Source organism: Mustela lutreola, chromosome 4 (genome assembly GCF_030435805.1).
Source record: "Mustela lutreola isolate mMusLut2 chromosome 4, mMusLut2.pri, whole genome shotgun sequence".
Classification (NCBI taxonomy): Eukaryota; Metazoa; Chordata; class Mammalia; order Carnivora; family Mustelidae; genus Mustela; species Mustela lutreola.
Window position 1 is genome coordinate 142,679,151 of NC_081293.1, and position 22,175 is coordinate 142,701,325.

General features: G+C 37.1%; 1 protein-coding gene across 5 annotated transcripts in view; it reads right to left on the reverse strand.

Annotated features, from left to right (window-relative positions):
* Positions 1-22,175, reverse strand: part of DGKB (diacylglycerol kinase beta) — a 719,270-nt gene that overhangs the window by 635,270 nt on the left and 61,825 nt on the right. For all 5 annotated transcript variants that reach the window (XM_059171265.1, XM_059171262.1, XM_059171263.1 and 2 more), the window contains exon 2: positions 15,473-15,731. In XM_059171265.1, coding sequence (XP_059027248.1) covers positions 15,473-15,542 — 70 coding nt within the window. In that variant the 5' untranslated portion in view covers positions 15,543-15,731. The remainder of the gene's footprint in view (positions 1-15,472; positions 15,732-22,175) is intronic.

The following is a 22,175-nucleotide window of genomic DNA, read 5'->3' on the forward strand; positions in this document are numbered from 1 at the left end:
AGGCACTTATGACATCAGGCAGAAAGTCAATTGCATCTTCAATATTTATTCAATTCCAGGGAGTTCTCAAACCATTCAGCAAACCATTCAGCAAAAGGAGAGACTATTTAGTCTGTGTGTCCCTTTTCCCCCAAATCCTTCCTTTCTGTGTTCATGCAACAGTAAAGCATTAAAAAATAAGTTAATGGTGACTGATAGGTGTGTGAGGGCACAGGGCAGCCTGCCGCAAAATATGACAATTTGGCATATTGATTATGTTACATTAAAGTTACTTAAGGAAGAGCCAGTGCAAGAAAAACACTCCGACCCCTCTTTCTTTCTAGAAAGGAGGAAATAAATCTCCCATGTGAAAGACACCCTTCCTGCATCAGGAGGTAAAGAGACATTCTTAGTACCAGAGTGAGGGAATTGAGAGCTGAGAAGACTATAAACAAACTTTGTTACTCTTACTAAATACTCCAGCCCAAATCCTGTTTCAAATTCTTTACTAATTGCAGCTCCCAAATATAAGTTTTCTTATATTTGTGTTTCTTTGTCTAAAAAGCATAAAACTGCCTGCTTTGGTCATTTAAGTATTAATTCAAATTCTAGTTAGTTGGCACACAGTGTAATATTAGTTTCAGTTGTACAACATAGAGATTCAACAATTCCATACAATACTCAGTGCCCATCACAAGTGCATTTCTTAATCCTCATACCTATTTAATGCATATACCCATACACCTTCCCTCTGATAGCTTTGGTCATTTCTTTATGTTTCAATTTTATTATTAGGCCTTTATGTGCATGTAATTAAACTCTGGGGTTTCTTCTCCTGTTAATTGGTCTCTTAATTCTTAAGCTCGCTAAAAGGACATTAAAAGGTATAAGAAAAATTTTCCTCCCTGACACTTGCAAGAAAAAGATGTGTGTGTGTGTGTGTGTCTGTGTGTGTGTGTCTGTGTGTTTGTGTGTGTGTATTAGAGAGAGAGAGAAAATACATCTGTGTTTTAAGAGGTTTACTTCTTTGATAAAACGGAAGAATTGAGCCTATTTTTAATGGATAGGCTCCAAAATACTAGCAACCAATTGGATTCCCTTTCATCCCTCCTGGATGAATATAGACAAGTGGTGAGTCTACCTCTAACTTGAAAATGTTCATAGACAGGATGAACCTGAAAACCTAGAAGTAGAGTAAAGGGAAGGAAAGAGGGTCAGAGATGAAGACAAAGAAACTTCTGGGCACAAATCTAGGTTAACTTTACATAAACTTAAAGGTAACCTGATAAGAAAACCTGTATTTTCACCAACCTCTGGAACTGATCACGGTGGTAATGACTATCACAAGCTTATGTTTACTGAGGAATAATTCTTGATGTTTCTTTCATGTTCCTGCAAGACTTAACAAACAGAGGCACAGATGACTTTTATTCTAGACCATCACTTCACAGATAGTTTTGTTGTGAAAACCCTTGGGAAGCATAGATTGTGGCCCTCTCTTGAGCAAAAGGCAACTTTGTTTCCTATCCATTATAAAAGATTCGGGTTCCCTAAACTTGGGATTCCTCTCCTATAACTCAATTCACTGCTTGTGCAGAGGTTACCTGGCCTTTTCATGTTTCTTTGGGAGAACTAAAGGAGATGACAATGAAAACATGAGGTGAATACTGTCTATTGTGAAATTGTTAATAATGTCCTTTTCCTATGATCCAGGAGCATCCATTTATGACATGATGCATCATAAATTTGCAGCACACTAAATTGCTACATTGTGAGTGGAGTAAAATCTTGGCAGTGTTCTCCCCCACAATAGGAAAAAGTAAAAAAACTGGGGCACAATGAGCAGGTGGTTATTTCTCATATAATCCATTAAAGCAAACTGTAAAATTTAATAAATAGTAAAATTATAAATGTGTATTTGGGATAAGCAGAGATATTGTACTGCAGAAGAAGGAAAGAAATAGTATAAAGATAACTCAGAACATTCTAATGGTAACTACAATGAAAGCAGTAATTAACTTACATATGGTGGTTTGCAGTTTACAAAGCATTTCCACACATATTATTTTGAGTGTTACAGCAATCTTGTAAGATAGGCTTTATTATTTTCTTAATTACACAGTTGAGAAAATTAAAGTTTAGAAAGATTATGTAACTTGCTAAAAACTAAAACTAGTATGTTAAAAAAAAATAAACAGTAGAGGTGAACTTCAGAAAATTTAATAAAACCAAAACAAAAATTAAGATTTGGCCATAGGCTCAGAATATTCCCTCACAAGTTGTTCCCTTTATATGACGTCCCTCTTGCCCCATGAACTGTCTTCTCTCTATGTGAAAGAACAAAATCCTTCTTTTTACTGTATTCATTTTAAGCCATAATTTTTTCTCTTTCTTTTCATGGCTAAGATTCTATTTTAAAAAAATACTGTATATGTATTCTCTCTGTCTCTCTTCTTTTCCACTCATCCCACTGCATTTATTATTCTAAGAAAAAAAAAAAAAATCTTTGTTAAAATCACCAGGAACACTCAATGATGAAATCTCTGGGCACATTTTGCTTATTAGGTTACATCTCATCTTCTGAAAACACTTTTCTTTAGATTTTAGAATACTGGTCATTCACTTACTTCCTTTCTCGGTATTATATTCCAAATGCTTTCATGGATACCTCATCTTCTAACTGCCTTACAAACACAGTGATCTCTAGCACTCCTTCTCCATCCTTCTCTCCTTGCTCAGTTTTCTTCCACTGGGTCACCTAATCTGTTCTCATCATATGATTACCACCCACAGTGCAAAAGCACACCCATTCTATAACTCCAGTTCTGATTTCCTGCTTGAGCTCTACATCTGTGTGCCAAATAATGTAATTTATATGTTCAATCATTAGATGGATAGAAAATAATGGTTCAAAATGTCCAAAATAAAGCCATTTCTCTCTAAACCTGTTATGAATTCATTAGTTAATTAATTAGCTTGTTTTTTTTTTCTTTGCAGTCCCATCCTGGGTTAAAAAAACCACGTTGTTCCCAAGTTCAAGTACCCCATCCTCTTTCTTTAGTACTCATAACCCAATGGTGATTGTACCTGATTTATTCTACCTCTAGAGACTCTCTCTAATATGTAATTACTTCTCTGTTAACAATGCCTTAAACTTTATTTAACCCTGCATATTCAACAACTTGCACTAGAAAAATACTCTCATAATTGTTTTTAGTCTCCCTCCAAAGTTATTTTATACATACTTCTTTCTAAAATTAAAATCTTTTATTTATTTATTTATTTATTTGACAGGCAGAGACCACAAGTAGGCAGAGAAGCAGGCAGAGAGAGAGAGGTGGAAGCAGGCTCCCCGCTGAGCAGAGAGCCTGAAGTGAGGCTCGATCCCACAACCCTAGGATCACGCCCTGAGCCGAAGGCAGAGGCTTTAACCCACTGAGCCACCCAGGAACCCCTCAAAAAAAAAAAATAACTTTTCTGAAAAAGGAAATAAAGAAATCGATCCCATTTAGAATAGCATTGAAAAAAATAAAATACTTAGGATTAAATTTAACTAAATTTAACTAAACAATCTCTACTCTGGAAACTGTAAAACACTGATAAAAGAATCAAAGGTGATACACATAAGTGAAAGATATCCAGTGTTTATGGATGGGAAGATTACTGTCAAAATGTGAATACCACCAAAAGCTATTTATAGATTCAATGTAATGCCTATCAAGATTCCAATGGTATTTTTTTTATAAAAGTAGAAAAACACTCCTAAAACTTTTAAGGAACCACAAAGACCCTGAAGAGCTAAAGAAATCCAGACACAAAACAGGAGGTATCACACTTCCAGTTTTTGAACTATACTATAAAGTTATAGTATCAAAACAGTATGGTAACAATATAAAAACAGACATATAGACCAATAAAATAGTATTAAGGGCCCAAAAATAAACCAAACTTATATAGCCAACTAATATTTGACAAGAAGGGCAAGACCACTCAATGGAGAAAAGGCAATTTTTAAAATAAATAATGCTGGGATAATTGGATATTCATATGTAAAAAATGAAACCGGACCCATAACAACACTACTCACAAAAATTAATATGAAATGGATTAAAGACTTAAATGTAAGACGTGAAGGCATGAAACTCCTAGAGGAAAACATGGGGGAATAAAGGTCCTTGACATAGGTCTTGTAATAATTTTTTTAGTTATGAGTCCTAAAGCACAAGCAACAAAATAAAAAAAACAAAACAAGTAGAACTATATCAAAGTAAGAGAGCTCTACATAAATCAAAGTAAGAGAGGTCTACATAGAAAAATAAACCATCAAAAAAAAAGGAAGGAAGGAAAGGAAAAACGAAAGGGAAACAAACCATAAAAGACTCTTAAAGGTAGAGATTGAAGGAGACAGGTGGACGGGACGGGAGATGGGCTGGATGGGGGATGGGTATTAACAGGGCACTTGTTGTGATGAACACTGGGTATTGTATGTAAGTGATGAATCATTGAATTCTACTCCTGAAATAGCGAACTACAATTTAATTTAAAAATGTGAAAAGGAAAAAAAAAGAGAAAAATTAATGACCAACAATGTGGGGAAAAAAATCCACTGAATGGGAAAAATATTTGCAAACCATTTATCTGATAAAGTGTTAATAATCAAAATATATAAAGAATTCATACAACTCAATAGCAAAACCACAAATAACCCATTTAAAAATAGGCAAAGGATATGAGCCAACATTTTTCCAAAGATCTATTGATGGCCAACAGGTACATGAGAAGATGTTCATCGCTAGTTACTGAGAAAATGGAAATTAAAATCACAGTGAGATATTACCTCATGCCTGTTAGAATAGCCACAATCAAATGGGTAAGAGGTAACGAGTGCTAGTGTGAACACAAAGAAAACGGAACCTTCATGCACTGTTGGTGGGGATGTACACTGATGCCACTATGGAAAACAGTATGGAGGTTCCTCAAAAAATGAAAAATAGAAATACTTTATAATCTAGCAATTCCACTTCTGGGAATATATCCATAGGAAATGAAAACCCTAATTCAAAAACATATCTGCCCACCCATGTTTATAGGAGCATTATTTACAATAGCCAAGATATGGAAATAACCTAAGTGTCTTTGATAAATGCATGGATAAATGGGGGGGGTGTGTAGTGATATTTTTCAACAATTAAAAAACAAGGAAATCCATTCTGACAACACAGATGGAATTTGAAGACATTATGCTAAGTGAAATAAGTCAGATAAAGACAAACACCATATGATCTCACTTACATATGGAACCTAAAAAACAAAACAAAACAAAACAAAAAACAAACCTCATAGAAAAAGAGATAAGCTTGTGGTTACCAAAGGAGGAGGGTTGTGGGATGGGGGGCTTGGAGGAAGGTAATCAAAAGGCACAAACTTCCCATTTTAAGATAAATAAATGCTAGGAATGTATGCACAACATGATGACCGTAGCTAACATTATTGTATGATACATAAAGATGTTGTTAAAGAGTAAATCCTAAGAGTTCTCATCATAAGAAGAACAATTTTTCTCTTTTTTTCTATCTTTTGCTTTATTTTATCTATAAGAAAAGACGGATGTTAGTTGAACCTAGTGTGGTAATCATTTCATAATATGTGTGAGTCAAACCATCACACTGTATGACTCTAACTTATACAGTGACATATGTCAATTACTTCTCAATAAAACTGGAACAACAAAAAAAGGCTGTGGCCTGTGGGGCAATCTTCTAATTTAACACATATCTAGAGGACCTGATACAATATCCCCCACAAGTTAGGAAAGCTAGCGCTCCCCCTCTGCCTCATTCCAAGTTGTTTATATTGACTAGAAAGGATCGGGTACACATGTTGGGTACAAGGGATTTACAGCTGCTATCCAGGGAATGCATCCTTTGATCATTTGGCTCTGGGGCCCAGCAGGGCTTATGTTTGCAGGTCCCACCAGTCCATAGCAAATAGAATTCATTCTTAACTACCTATCCCCCGCCAGGGCACAAAGCAGAGATGGCAGACAGAAATTCCCAAGTTGTGTGAGAAAGAGGCATATTTGCAGATCATATACCAATAAGAATGTAAGAAGGTACTCAATATCACTAAACATCAGAGAAATGCAAATCAAAATACAACGAAATACCACCACACACTTATTAAAATGGCTATGATCAAAAAGACAAAACGTAAGTGCTGGAGAAGATGTTAAAAAAGGGAAACTTTGTACACTGTTGGTAAAAATGTAAATTGGTACAACTACTATGACATGGAGGTTCCTCAAAAAATTAAACATAGAACCACCATATGATCTGGCAATCCCACTTCTGGGACTATATCCCAAGGAAATCAAAACCCTAACTCAAAAAGATATGTGCACCCCCATGTTTGTTGAAATATTATTTATAATAACCAAGACATGGAAACAACCTAAGTATCCACAGAGAAATGAAGATAAAGAAAATGCAATACACACACACACACACACACACACACACGCACGCACGCACGCACATGCATGCTGGAATATTATTCAGCCATGAGAAAGGACATTCTGCTGTTTGGGACAACATGTGCGGATGTTGAGGCATTATGCTAAGTGAAATATGTCAGACATGAAAGACAAAAGCAGTACAATCTCACTTATATGTGGAATCTTAAAAAGCCTGAACTTGCAGATATAGAAAACAGACTGGCGATTGCCTGAGGTTGAAAGTAGGGTGTGTGGGTTTGTTGAAATGAGTGAAGGAGATCAAAAGGTAAGAACTTCCAGGTAGAAGTCAGTCCTGGGAACATAATGTACAGCATGGTGACTACAATTATAATACTTTATTGTGTTACTTCAGAGTTGTTAAGAGAGTAGATCTTGCGATGCCTGGGTGGCTCAGTCATTAAGCATCTGCCTTTGGCTCAGGTCATGAATCAGGGTCCTGGGATCAAGCCCCACATCGGGCTCCCTGCTTGGTGGGAAGCCTGCTTCTCCCTCTCCTACTCCTCCTGCTTGTGTTCCCTCTCTTGCTGTGTCTCTCTCCATCAAATAAATAAAATCTCTAAAAAGAGAGAGAGAGGGACAGAGAGAAGATCTTAAAGGTTCTCATCATAAAAATAATTTTTAAAAAGTAACTATGTGTGGAGACAGATGCTAACTTAACGTATTATGGTGATCATTTCACAATGCATCTTAAATCATTATGTTGTACACCTAAAATTAAAACAACCTTATATTTAACTATAGCTCAATAAAATGTCTTATATATATATATAATATTCAGAGAGTGTATTTAATTGATTTATCATCATCTGCCACATTATTTGTGTCTCTGAATACACTAGGCTCTTGACTGAAAGCACCAAAAGATTCATTTCTGTATTAACCAAAGCCAAACATAATAAAGAATAAAAGGTTCTAAGTACTGTTGGCTAAGTAATGACTGAGTATTGACTGAATAATGACTGAGTAAAATTATGTCCCTTCTAGTTTGTGTACTCGCATCTGTGTGTGTGTGTCTAGAGCACTTCTGCTATAATGGGGAAGGTGACAATGAAGGAAACTTTCGGCAAATAACAACTTTTATAAGTGAGTTAAGGAGGAAGTACATAATTAAATGTGCATGATTCTCAGTGATAACTTTTGATATAAATTTATCATATTAATGTTAGTGATAGAATAATAGTTGTTATTTTTTGATGAGAATTATTGTCCTCATTTTATAGGAAAATAAATGGAAGTTTAAAGAGATTATGAGGAGTAAGGTTCCAAAGTCAGTGGTAGGATCCATTTCATTTGTGAGATACTGGCCACAATAGTAGTTTTCACCAAGTATGTTAGTGTTCCCCTGACACTGGGCAGACAAAAATAAGGCATTTCTCTACTCACTTGGAATTGGATGTATTCGTGTGTATTGCTTAGGCAAAATAAATCTAAGCGTATCATTGTCAGGGAGAAGCCGTAAGAGCCAACTCCCAGTTCTGAAGCTCTCTATCTCTACCATAGCATCTGCCAGTTTCTGAAGCTGATGACTGTTTCATCAAACTGGGACTTGATCGAGGACAAAGCGAAATTAACCGTTTGCAGACTCAGATTTGAAAATAAAATATGAGCAAGAAATCAGCACCTATTTCATTAAGCCACTGAGATTTTGTGAATTTTTCTGTTGTAACATAATTTGGCCCACCTAAGCCAAGACTTCACAGAAGTCCTGACTTCAGTATTAAAGTTCATTTGAGTGTAAGCCTTAAAACTGTTTCTGGATTACTGTTTTTGTTGTTTTTTTTTTTTTCCTGGCAAGTTTGCAAAATTGGAAAAATAGATGTTTTTGTCTTTAGGACACGAAAAGTATGGAATTTGGACATTCATAGATATTGATTTCGTTTACCACTGCAAATTTCATGTATTAAAAGATTTAAGACATATATGTATCCAGAGAAGCTACCAAGGAAAAAATCAGTCTGAAACAGTACAACAAATAGGAAATAGAGCCAGAAATGAGGCAAAAGAGATTATGCAGCCAACATACATTCCAGAAATAAAATCTGGGCCAAAGCCAGGAACTGCTGAGTTAATCAATGCGAATCAGAAGAAACAGGGTCGGAAATGAGAGACATGTATTATCTAAAATAGAGTTGCAGATTCCAATTTCAGACCACGTATCAGGGCAAAATCAAGACATTTTACATTAGTTGTATAAGTGAACAGGCCTAAAATTTTTTCATTAGGAAAAGCTCTCTTATGACATTCATCTACCTCATTTATCACCATTGTGATCATCATCATAGCAATAATATATTGAATCCTGAGCATTTACCTGCATTTTCACATTTAACCATCACCACAATCCTAGGACGTGGGTGAGGAAACTGAGGGGTATATCACAGCACTAGAACTCACCTCGTTTTATGACATCAAATTAAGTGCTCTCAGTCAATCTGTTAAATGGCCCTGTGCCATTTATTCTTTGGTCTTACGCAGAAAGTAATTATCATTAAGTGGTTTGCCCGCCCAAAATAGAGCCTATCTAACATAGAGGGCATAGGCCAAAATCAAAAGCAAACTGCATCGTGACAAATTAGCAACAGGGCTAATATGTGATCTAAATTTGCTTAACTATAAATTGAATACCCACAGGGGCAAGAGGTGAAGTCTCTTCCACCCCGTTCTCTTTGTCTCATCTTGTATGGATGACTCACAAAACGTATCTCAAAGGCACATTAGATCATCATGCTAGAGAGTAGAGTTTCTCAAGAGAGTAAGGCTACTTAAAATGGAAAAGGACTTCACCATATTTCTATTACAATTGCTTCACGATTTTCTGCTCCTCTCTCCTTCTCCTCCCATGCTTTTCATAAAGGAAGAGTGAGGGAGGTTCCAGGCTCTGGCAGACTGAATGCAAGAGGAATACTGAAATCTGCCTCTATTGTAGGTGGAGCTTCACTGAGGTTCACACATGATCCTTTCCAATCTACCACGATAAGAGACCAAGAAGACAATTTGAGGCCAAAGCCATAGTTAGCAGCTTTGCCTCTCTGCTTTGCCTCGTATCTAAAAACCTTTGAGAGATGACTGTGGCTGGTGGAGCTAGGAGGGCCCTAAATCCCAGATTCCAGCTTTTCGTATTTTGGAAACATGATTACTAACCAATTTATTAACACACTGATCTTCATAAAAAACATAAATGAATTATTACTGTTTTGATTTTCATCATTTATTGTGCCATTGCTATGGGCTCGGTAATCTGCCTGGAAGAGATCACTTGTCCCCCTCTGACGTGTATTGTATTCAATGAGTTAATACTTGAACATTGTTTAAGATGAGGCCATTAAAAAACAATTATTTATTATGATGACATTTACCGTCTCATTAAATCCTGCAACAATACTTTGACGTGGATTCTACTTTTCCAGGTGACAAAACTGAGGTACAAGCAGTTTATGTAATGTTCTAAAGGCCCACACCACTAAAAGTACCAAACAGGGCTGGGGCTCAACACTATCAAGTATTAGTCTGCCTGCAAAGTCTGTGCTCTTTCCACTAAGTGCACGTGCTTCTCTCCATAGGAGAAATCGTACCCGATGTCCAAATGTTAGGCATATTGGTCCTTATTGAAAAGAACAAGTTCATCATAATTTTGCAACTCTCCACAATGCCAGCTGCTATAAACAGTAAAAAATTTATGAAAATTTGGAAGTGTTCCCACCATAATAACACAGTAGCTTTCAAAAATAATTTGCATGCTATATAACACACTTTATATATAGCAAATAAAGAGCTAATCCTAAGGGACAATATGTGGGCAGATAATGAATCACTTGAAAATATCGTGTAGATTTTACACAGAAAATATTGTCATCCATGAAAAGACTTGGAGTATCTTAACCCTTTGTGACACCATGAGACCATAGCGGGAAACTCTGGCAAACTAATAATGTGATAAGCTCAATTCTCTCCACGGCAGGAGTGAGAGCTCTCTATCTTGTAACAACAGTTTGGATGACTTTATATAAAGAGTGGGAAAGAAAATTATACTCCTCTCTCCCACACATCAATGGAAATGTTTCCCATGGAGTGACTCAGCCTAAAATCCTAAACAGGAGCATGGTCTCAGCATGCTGTAGGCAGCAACAGCAGGCTTTGCATTAACTGCCTTCAGCATTTGTGGGGACAACACAGAAATGAGGCTGCCAACAGCACCAGAACTGTCTACCTTGTGGGAAGAATCCAGTCTTACAGCACAGTGGGGGGGGGGGGGGGGGAGACAGTGACTGTGCTCCAAAATGTGGCACTTTTCTATTGATCATCAACAATCCATTCAAACAGCCAACAGAATACATTCACACCCTTCCTATTAAAACAATAAATGTAAACAGCTGCATCACTTACAACTTGCCCGACGGTGCTATCATGATTTGACATATATCATTAACTCGTTCGATTTAATACTCACAACCCTTGACACATTTATGGTTTTCCACATTTTGTAAGTGTGAAAAACGGGACACAGAGATGTTAAGTGACTTTTCCCACATGAGAGATCTAAAATATGGAGGTCCAGGATTTGAATACAAGCTGTCTGACATCCTAGCTGCCTAACTAGGGATGGTGTGCCCATCTTGCTCTGCTTTCCCCCAAGTGATCACAAGGAAAGCCTTGAAGTTGAGAGTATTTCCAGTTCCAGGGTGTAAGGGACTTGACCGTGTCCCCACCGAAGGCATATGTTGCTATACCAGCCTCCAACAGGAGAGGTCTTTGGAAGGTAATCAGAAGGAGCTGAAGCCATGAGAGTGAGGCCCCAGCTGGATTAGTGTCCTATTTTTTTTTTTTTTAAGATTTTATTTATTTATTTGACAGAGAGAGATCACAGGTAGGCAGAGAGGCAGGCAGAGAGAGAGGAAAGGAAGCAGGCTCCCTGGTGAGCAGAGAGCCCAATGCGGGGCTTGATCCCAGGACCCTGAGATCATGACCTGAGCCAAAGGCAGAGGCTTAACCCACTGAGCCACCCAGGTGCCCCTGGATTAGTGTCCTTAACAATAGTCCCTGGGAATGCACTGTCCCACTGACTGTCTCCACCCTATAAGGATACAAGGAGAAGTGGCAGTTTGCAAGTTTGCAACTGAGAAAAGGTCCCTTATAGAACCTGAACATGCTGAAACCCTGATCCTTGACTTCAGCCTACAGAACTGTGAGAAATATCTATTATTCTTAGAAGTCATCCCCTCTGTGGTACTTTGTTAGAGCAGCCCAAACAGAATAAGACATCCAGTATATTGGGGCAGTACTGGAGAGAACCCCCAATCAGATAATTCAAGGAATTGATCTTTACGGTGTTATCTAGGTCCCATTTTGAGTGATTTGCTTTTGCTGGGGTAGGGGTTCCATGAATTCCTTCATCTCAACCAACAGTTTTACAGCCCTGCTCCATCTCCCAAAAGTATATGAAACACTTATTTGGTATACAGCACATACAATCTTAGTGTGCTGCAGATTTAACCTTAAAACAGTAACTTGTTTTTTAATTTAATTTAATGCATGTAAACAGTTTCTTATTGAAAGCTACAAAACAAAGTCAAGAAAGTGAATCCAATATACCATCTTCTACTAGACAATGAATGAATGTCACTTTGTCAATACTGCTCTGCAACATGAAAAATCTGATGCTTAAATGTTGATGACAGATTGATCACCTGCACTAAATTGCAATGGAAAATAGACTATTTTCCTAATCTTCAGAATAAGGTTTGTTTCCAGCTATATTTTGACAATGGCAATTTATTATACAAGGATACATTCTAATCATGATATTCTTTGCTTCCTAATTAACAGGAAACTTCTTGGGGGATTAAGTCTAGCACTTTTCATAATGTCTTGCTTATTTGAAAAAGAATGGCAAGTCTAATGATCATGGAATCTGCACTGATTTTTTTAACTCACAGTTATTCAGTTAATTTGTGTCCTCATAAAATCAATTTAAAACTGTTCTTATACTTAATGTGTCACTTCTTACTACCAATATATTGAATTCTCATTAATCTTTGTCTCAGTCTGTTACAACTTTCACATTTATGATAATTTTTATTACCACTTGTTTTAGGTATTTCCACAAATTGATTACTAAGTCAAGCATTTTTATGATATAATTAAATGAATGCCATATCCCATTGGCAATAAAATGAAAGTAGCAGTATATAACATATTTAATACTTCAGTGTAAATTCTGTTTATCAATTCAAATAGAATCTTAATATCTGAGCAAAGTTCATTAGAAATGATAATTTAGCTATTATGCAATAATTTACCATTTTTATTTTAATGCTTCCAGAAACAGTAACATACATTTTAATTATCCAGCTAAATTTAACATAAGCTAAGCCAAACTCCATGTTTTCTTTACTTGGGAGATTATGTCACCAAACTGTCCCATTCGTCAAGTCAAATCTTTGGAACTAAATTTTTTATTTCTTTCTCTATTTTATTATTTCCCAAGCTCTCTTTTAGTTTTAATGCTATAATATCTGAATCTACACTTTTCTGGTCATCTTTCATCATCCACATTATTTAGTCTATCCCGGTAGCCCATTGGCATGATGTTAGTCTCTTTCCATTACCTTATTCCATCCTTGTATTTGCCAAGTTAAACTCCTTGCTCATGTTGTTCTGAACTTAAAACCCTACAATTACTCCTCACTGCTTTACTCAAGTTTAGCATTGTATATATATATTTTTAAAGATTTTATTTATTTATTTGACAGGCAGAGAGAGAGGAGGAAGCAGGCTCCCTGCTGAGCAGAGAGCCTGTTGCGGGGCTTGATCCCAGGACCCTGAGATCATGAAGGCAGAGGCTTTAACCCACTGAGCCACCCAGGAGCCCCAGCATTGTATATTTTAATTCCATCTCATTTTTACAACCTAACTGTACTTATACCTTTAATTTGCGGTATAGCTAAATATGACTCCTCTCCGTCAAATATATGCTAAATTTTCCTTTTTATCTATATTAGTTTCTTCTCCATTTTCCTTAAACCTATTTAAATTTTAAGATTCATTTCAAATCCTACTTATTCCATGAAGATTTCCCTTTCCCAACTCCAACTGCATATTAATGCCCTGCAGAACCCCAAACCTTGTGGCACTTAAAATATTCTGCCTAAGGGCGCCTAGGTGGCTCAGTGGGTTAAGCCTTTGCCTTCGGCTCAGGTCATGATCTCCGGGTCCTGGGACTGAGCCCCGCATACGGCTCTCTGCTCAGCGGGAGCCTGCTTGCCCCCTCTCTGCCTGTCTCTCTGCCTACTTGTGATCTCTCTCTGTCAAATAAATAAATAAAAATCTTTCTAAAAATTTTTTTAAAATATTCTGCCTAGATACAGAGTCATTTATCCATTAGTTTCTAGCCTTCATTAAACATCCTTGAACACATGTTTATAACTGTGGTTCCTTCAGTGCCAAGGAGAATATTCTCCCTAAAGAAAATGCTCAGAAATATTTACTTAATTATTGGATATAAAACAATAGCAGAGAGCAAAAAGAAATTGGAAAACATATGTAAATCATTTTTTTAGTCAATTTCAAAATTATCACGTATAAAAATGCAGACAAGAATTCAGCCATTGTGGACTAAACGGGACAAGAGGATGAAGTGTGCTCTCAGCCTCTCAAAACATTTTTGAATATGAGAAGCATACTTTGATAGCAGAAATTTCTGCTCCCCGCCAGTGATAGCTGTTATAATTTTTGTTATTGACTAAGAACATGCACATGTTCTTACGGCTTTGCATCTTTATTGTGAATACCCAGCAACACCCTCACAACCTCACCCAGCACACATCAGCCCACAAGTGAGGAAGCCTCTAGAAAATCAGTGAAGTTGGCCTTTTCAGATAATATGCATTAAGTGTTTACTAATGTTCCTGACTTATCTGTGCCCCATAAATGCGTTATTATTCATTATTATCAACAAATCTTTCACTTATTATTTCAAGCCCTTTTTCTCTCTGCCTCTCCTTCATAGCCTTACTCCATCCACTCCCTTCCCCCGGGTACCACACCTCCCCAACCCAGCTGCTTCAGTGTTTCCTCTTACATTCTTGCATGCTACAGTTGTTCTCCTCTTTCTAAGGTTTCCTGAATTCTCTTCTTCCAGGCACCATGCGATTCCCCTAGTCTCTTCCATCTTATTACATTCCTTACATGTTACTTTTTTCTCTGCTCGCCATCCTCCCAACTTTTTGGTACCACTGATTTTTTAGGAACTTCCTCTTCTCTCTTGAACACCTTGACCCAGGTGTTATTCATATTTATAGTTGAAACTCATTTCATGAAACAGATACATTCCTGAAAATCCATGTTAAAAATAAAATTCTTTGTAGATGAAATTTTACTGTTTATGTGTAAAGAAACTTAGTATTTAAAAATAGCCTACTATAAACTGAATTGCCATGGTCTACCTTTTGTATAAATATACACATCTGAAAAAGTTGGCATAAGGTCCTGATACTTTCTCGCTAACAAGCTCTAATTCCAACTCCACAATGTATCCATGACCCCCAGCTCCCAGCCCTTTTTCTATGTTATGCTAGCAAACAGAAAACATACAAAACAAGAATAACAATAACAAACCCTCACTTTTCCCCTTACTTCTGTTTGTCCTTCTCAATTGCAGTATCACCAATTTCCTTTCACCAAATTGTCTTATCTTTTGCTTTACTTCTGTTACACATGGAATGTTTCCAGTTTTAGTTTTGCACCTAATATCCTAGTTCCTTTTTTTTCTAGATTTTATATTTAAATTCTTTTCCTTAAAAAAAAAAAAATTCAACTTTTCCTTTTTCTCATGCCAAAAGGTAGTCTCAAGTAGACCGACCTACAAAAACAAAACACGTATCTACATCTCTCCCAATGCTGAACAGGTTCTGTAATCTGTTCTTATAAATCTTGCTTAAAACAAATGCTAAATCAAGACATAATATCAATATAAATACTTACATTCAGCATATTTCTGAAGTTGGGAAAATTCTGAGGGGCTAAGGTGTGCCCACTTCTCCTGGTTTGTCATGGTGGTACTGAGAAGTCTCTTACATTACAGGTGAGAATTCTTTACTCAGGTGTTTGGCAGGATTCTAGGCTTCAAAGTTTCCACATGGCATGTTTCATTATAAAATATCTCGAGCTTTCAAAATATGCAATCTGTCAACATGTAGCCACTGTGGGTGTGAGTTGGCAGTCTCAATAATATATTAAAGATCTGCAGAAAAAGAAACACAAAAATAAAAGGTCAGCATTATTGCACAAAGAAAAAGTTGACAAGTTATACAATGTTAAGAACTTTTAATTTCCAACAATATTTGTTCTTCCAATCCATGAGCATGGAACTTTTTCCATTTCTTTGTGTCTTCCTCAATTTCTTTCATGAATGTTCTATAATTTTCTGAGTACAGATCCTTTGCCTCTTTGGTTAGGTTTATTCCTAGGTATCATATGGGTTTTGCTGCAATTGTAAATGGGATTGATGCCTTAATTTTTCTTTCTTCTCTCACATTGTTAGTGTATGGAAATGCAACTGATTTCTGTGCATTGAGTTTATACCCTGCCACTTTGCTGAATTACTGTATGAGTTCTAGCAAGTTTGGTGTGGAGTATTTTGGGTTTTCCACATAAAGGGTCATGTCATTTGCGAAGAGTGGGAGTTTAATTTCTTCTCTGCCACTTCAGATTCCTTTTATTTCTTTTTTGTTGTCTGATTGCTGAGGCTAGGACTTTAGTACTATGTCGAACAACGGTGGTTGATAGTGGACATCCCTGTTGTGTTCCTGACCTTAGGGGAAAAGCTCTCATATTTTCCCCATTGGGAATGATGGAGGCTTTTCATATATGACTTTTATGATATTGAGGTATGTTCCCTCTATCCCTATAATGTGAAGAGTTTTCACCAAGAAAGGATGCTGTATTTTGTCAAATGCTTTTTCCACATCTATTGAGAGGATCATATGGTTCTTGTCTTTTGTTTTATTAATGTACTATCATATTGATTGATTTGCAGATGTTGAACCACACTTGGAGTCCAGGAATAAATCCCAGTTGGTTGTGGTGAATAATCCTTTTAATGTCCTGTTGGATCCTACTGGTTAGTCTCTTGGTGAGAATTTTTGCATCCATGTTCATATTGGTCTGTAATTCTCCTTTTTAGTGGAGTCTCTGTCTGATTTGGGGATCAAGGCTTTGCTGGATTCATGGAAAGAGCTTGGAAGTTCTCCTTCCATTTCAGAACAAATATTGTTAAAATGTCTGTGTTACCTAGAAGAATCTATACATTCAATCCAATCCCTATCATAGTACTATCAACGGTTTCTCCGGAGCTGGAACAAATAATCCTAAAATTTGTGTGGAACAGATGAGACCCTTAAAATGTATGGTACTGGCACGAAAACACACATAGATCGGTGGAACAGAATACAGAGTCCAGAAATGGACCCTCAACTCTATGGTCACTAATCTTCAACAAAGTAGGAAAGGATATACAATGGAAAAAAGACAGTCTCTTCAACAAATGGTATTGGGAAAATTGGACAGCCACAGGCAGAAGAATGAAACTAGACCATTTCCTTACTCCACACACAAAAACAGACCCCAAATGGATGAAACACCTAAATGCAAGACAAGAATCCATCAAAATCCTAGAGGAGAGCCCAGGCAGCAACCTCTTTGACCTCGACTGCAGCAATTTCTTGCTAGACACGTCTGCAAAGGCAAGGGAAGCAAGGGCAAAAATGAACTATCGGGACATCCATCAAGATAAAAAGCTTCTGCGCCCAAAGGAAACATTTGACAAAACCAAGACAAAACCAATACAACTGATGAAATGGGAGAAGATATTTGCAAATGTCTTGTCAGATAAAGGGCTAATATTCAAAATCTGTAAAGACTTTATCAAACTCAACAACCAAAAAACAAATAATCCAATCAAAAAATGAGCAAGGGTGCCTGGGTGGCTCAGTTGTTAAGCATCTGCCTTTGGCTCAGGTCATGATCTTAGAATCCTGGGATCGAGCCTCACATTGGGCTCCCTGTTTGGCAGGAGGCCTGTTTCTCCCTCTCTCATTACCCCTCTTTGTGTTCCCTCTCTTTCTGTGTCCATCTCTGTCAAATAAATAAAATCTTAAAAAAAAAAAAAATGAGCAGAAGACATGAAAGACATTTCTCCAAAGAAGACATACTTACAGCCAACAGACATATAAAAAAATGCTCAACATCTCTTGGCATCAGGTAAATACAGATCAAAACCACAGTGAGATACCACCTCACACTAGTCAGAATGGCTAAAATGAATAAGTTAGGAAAGGACAGATGTTGGTAGGGATGTAGAGAAAGGGGAACCCTCTTATATTGTTGGTGGGAATGCAAGCTGGTGTAGCCACTCTGGATAATAGTATGGAGGTTCCTCAAAACATTGAAAATAGAGCTACCATATGACCCAGCAATTGCACTAGTCTGTATTGGCCCCAAAGATACAAATGTAGTGATCTGAAGGGGCACCTGCACCCCGATATTTATAGCAGCAATGTCTACAACTGCCAAACTATGGAAAGTGCCCAGATGTCCATCAACAGATGAATGGATAAAGAAGATGTGGTATAGATACATGGAATATACTCAGCCATCAAAGAAATGAAATCTTGCCATTTGCAATGATGTGGATGGAACTAGAGGAGGATATTACGCTAAGTGAAATAAGTCAGCCAGAGGAAGACAAATATCATATGATCTCACACATATGTGAAATTTTAGAAACAAAACAGAAGATCATAGGGGAAGGGAGTGCAAAATTAAAGAAGACAAAATCAGAGAGGACAACAAACTGTAAGAAACTCCTAATCATAGGAAAGAAACCGAGGGATGCTGGAGGGGAGAAGAGCTGGGGGTTGGAGAGGTGGGCTCACTGGGTGATGGACATTAAGGAGGGCACATGATGTAATGAGCACTGGGTATTATACAAGACTGATGAATCACTGACTTCTACCCCGGAAACTAATAATACACTATATATTAATTAATTGAATTTAAGTAAATAAGTAAAAAGAATTTTTAGTTTCTAAATAATATATTCCAAAGTTATTTTATTTTGTGTAATACTCAATTTCTAATTGTTCATGTACTCTTTAATGGCATTTTTATATGTATTTCCTAATGCCAGATTACAGGAATAAATGATTTCGATACAAAAAGAAAATTTTATGAAGTCTATTTCATAAAAGTAGATTTTTCTATGCCATTCAATTTTATAAAATTTCACATCCCAAGAGCAAACAAGGGTGTCATTTTCATCAATCTGAACTTGCAGGTCCTGTAATATCTAAACAATTACTATGTAAAAATCTAGACCAAATTATTAAAGGAAGCTAAGTAAGCTCTATAGCTCCCTGTACATACAATCAGCTAGTGTACCAGATTTCTTTTTTTTTTTTTTTTTAAGATTTTATTTGTTCATTTGACAGACAGACATCACAAGTAGGCAGAGAGCAGGCAGAAAGAGAGAGAGAGGAGGAAGCAGGCCCTCCGCCGAGCAGAGAACCTGACACGGGACTCGATCCCAGGACCCCAAGACCATGACTCAAGTCAAAGACAGAGGCTTTAACCCACCGAGCCACCCAGGTGCCCTAGTGTACCAAATTTCTTTTTTTTTTTTTCTAAAGATTTTATTTATTTGACAGAGAGATCACAAGCAGGCAGAGAGGCAGAGAGAGAGAGAGAGGGAAGCAGGCTCCCCGTTGAGCAGAGAGCCCGATGCGGGGCTCGATCCCAGGACCCTGAGATCATGACCTGAGCAGAAGGCAGAGGCTTAACCCACTGAGCCACCCAGGCGCCCCCCTAGTGTACCAAATTTCTAACAACAGTTTGGAATGGCTTTCAGTAGAAGCACATATATTTGAAATCAGGCAAATCAATTCTGGGAGTCATATAAATTGAGGATTTTTTTTTCTAGCAACAAAATGAATAGAGTAATTTTAATTTTATAATTTGTAAAAATCCCAATAAAATTAACTAAACTAAAGCAACTCCAAAAGTCTGACAGGCTTGCATAATGATAGTAGAAAAACTACTATGAATCATGCTTAAAAATAAATCCCTGGGTTGTCATGGACCTACGTTCACTGCTACATCTATAAAGGCAAACAAAATGAAAAACCATCTGGTCTCAACTTTTTATTAGAGACAGTTATCAATTGCTCAAAACCAGACTGGCATTGTGATCATTATAGAAAATGAAATATTTAGCAACAATGACTTAAGTTTATGAAATTTTATGAGTGGAAAGCTTATTTATGCAGATGTCATTACCTCAAGCCAACTACCTATATTTGGCATTAGTGCATAACCTCTCTGCAGCATCTGTTTTTTGGTCTTCAGTATGAACCCCAGGACCTCACTGTCACATCTTGTCATCTCTGTCTATAAAAAAGATTTTTGTCGATCTCATCTGTTCAGAGTCCCTGCACTCAGTTTTATAAGATGACAGTTTGCTATTTAATTGGAAAAAATGAAGATACTTATGTGTTAACAGAGGCCAAATTGCTAGGTCTCTTTTTCCTCCCAGGGAATGCTCTTAAATCACAACCATGACTTTGTGGAAATAACGCAAACCAAAAGGAATGGAAACATGTGATGGACGTTTCTGTTTTCCACCCAGTGTCTTCCAGCTGATTTCATCCTTCTTATTGATTTCATCCTAATTCTTTGCTTCCCCCCATTACATGCAGTTTTGATGAGACTATAAAAGAAGGTGTCCTATTCTTTCCTATCCAAAGAGAGACAGATGATTCAGTAACATTCGGCACATGAGAGTGTCTCATGGGGCTTTAAATGTTGGATGGAGTTATTCAAGGACGGGATGAAAATAGTTGTACCTAAATGATTACAGCAGTAATTGCATGCCTGCTGATGTCTGAGCCCAACTATCTGGCTACCTTGTCACTTCCAGAAGCAAATAACATTCTTCCAATTAAGAGTTAAGTGGGTCAGAATCAATTTCTATTGCCTACAACCCCCAAACCTTAACTGATCATAATGGAAGTTCACTTATTCATTCACAATATGTTTATTTATTTCCACTGTGTGCCAGAAAGCATTCCAGGCACTAGAAATACGACAAAGATCAAAGTTACCCCCAAATGAAAATAATACGAATTATAACAACATATCAGCTTTACTGATAGCTTAGAGTATGCATTGTACTCTCCTCATAGTATTGTGTGTTTGACTATTCAATCTTCACAAAATTACTTCGCGAGGAACCATAGTCTCTGATTTCAAAAAAATAAAGAAACTAACACTAGATGATTAGAATATGGTCAAACATGACAGATACTGCTAGAAACCCAAACTCCATCCACTCTCCCTTGCTTCCTTGGTAACAGACCTCTAATCTTATTGAATGAAAATATATCCATCTAAAGAACTACATTCCTGAACACCTGGGTAGCTCAGTCGGTTAAGCATCTGCCCTCGGCTCAGGTCATGATCCCAGGGTCTTGGAATAAAACCCCACATCGGCTGCCTGCTCAGTGGGGAGACTGCTTCTCTATCTCCTGCCCCCACTGCTTGTGCATCCATACATGCTCTCTCTCTCTCACTCTGACAAATTTAAAAAATCTTAAAAAAAAAAAAAAAAAAAGAACTACTTGACTCAGGTTATTTGAATAATGGAGTGATCAGTGAGATGTAAATAGTTTGGGGTAAGGTATACAGAAAGGTTCTATTTGGCAAGTGCTATTTTAACCTTTTTTTTTTCCTCTTCCTGTAACTTCCTACCTGGAATATTAACATTTTGGCTACAAATGCAACAGTTTTTTATACTTCTGAGATAACTTTTAGAATGGAAGGCATGTGCTAAGAATAGTAGGATCCCATAAAGTAGACCAGGTAGGCAAATATCCAACTGTAGAAATATTTGACCCACCACCTATGTTTGTGAATAAAGTTTTATTGGAACCAGTAAGAGGTCATTTTTTGAAGGGATTTCAACGCTAAATAAAGTTTGGGGAATTATTCTGAAGGCAGTCATAAACAATGGATAAACAACAACAAAGACCAGAAACCTGATCATTTGGGGAAAATATCAATATGGAAAAATGCCAATGTCTTCATTTTGTTTCCTTCCCTGACCTGTACTATTGCAGTACCTTCTTAACTGGCCCCCTGAGCTCCCTCCTTTCCTTAATGTGCCCTATTTCTTGAGTCCATGGACAGTCATGAACTAAGGTGATGCCAGAGTCCTGTCTTATAAATTATCAATAAAAAGTTAATTAATGTATGAGAATAATAATAATAATAATAAACTACAGCTTTCTACCTTGCTACTTGCTCTGAAATTTATTAAAATTCCTGATTTAAGTAACTCAAATTCAAAATTCAAATTTAAAAAGGACTGGTTAACTGACATCTTTCAGATTCTACATGAATCCTATCCTCACAGTAAAGTGGCACCTGGTCATTCAATTTCCTTTTCTTTTTAAAGACTTTATTTATTTATTTGACAGACAGAGATCACAAGTAGGCAGAGAGGCAGGCAGGGAGAGAGAGAGGAGGAAGCAGGCTCCCTGCCAAGCAGAGAGCTTGATGCGGGACTCAATCCCAGGACCCTGAGATCATACCTGAGCTGGAGGCAGAGGCTTAACCCACTGAGCCACCCAAG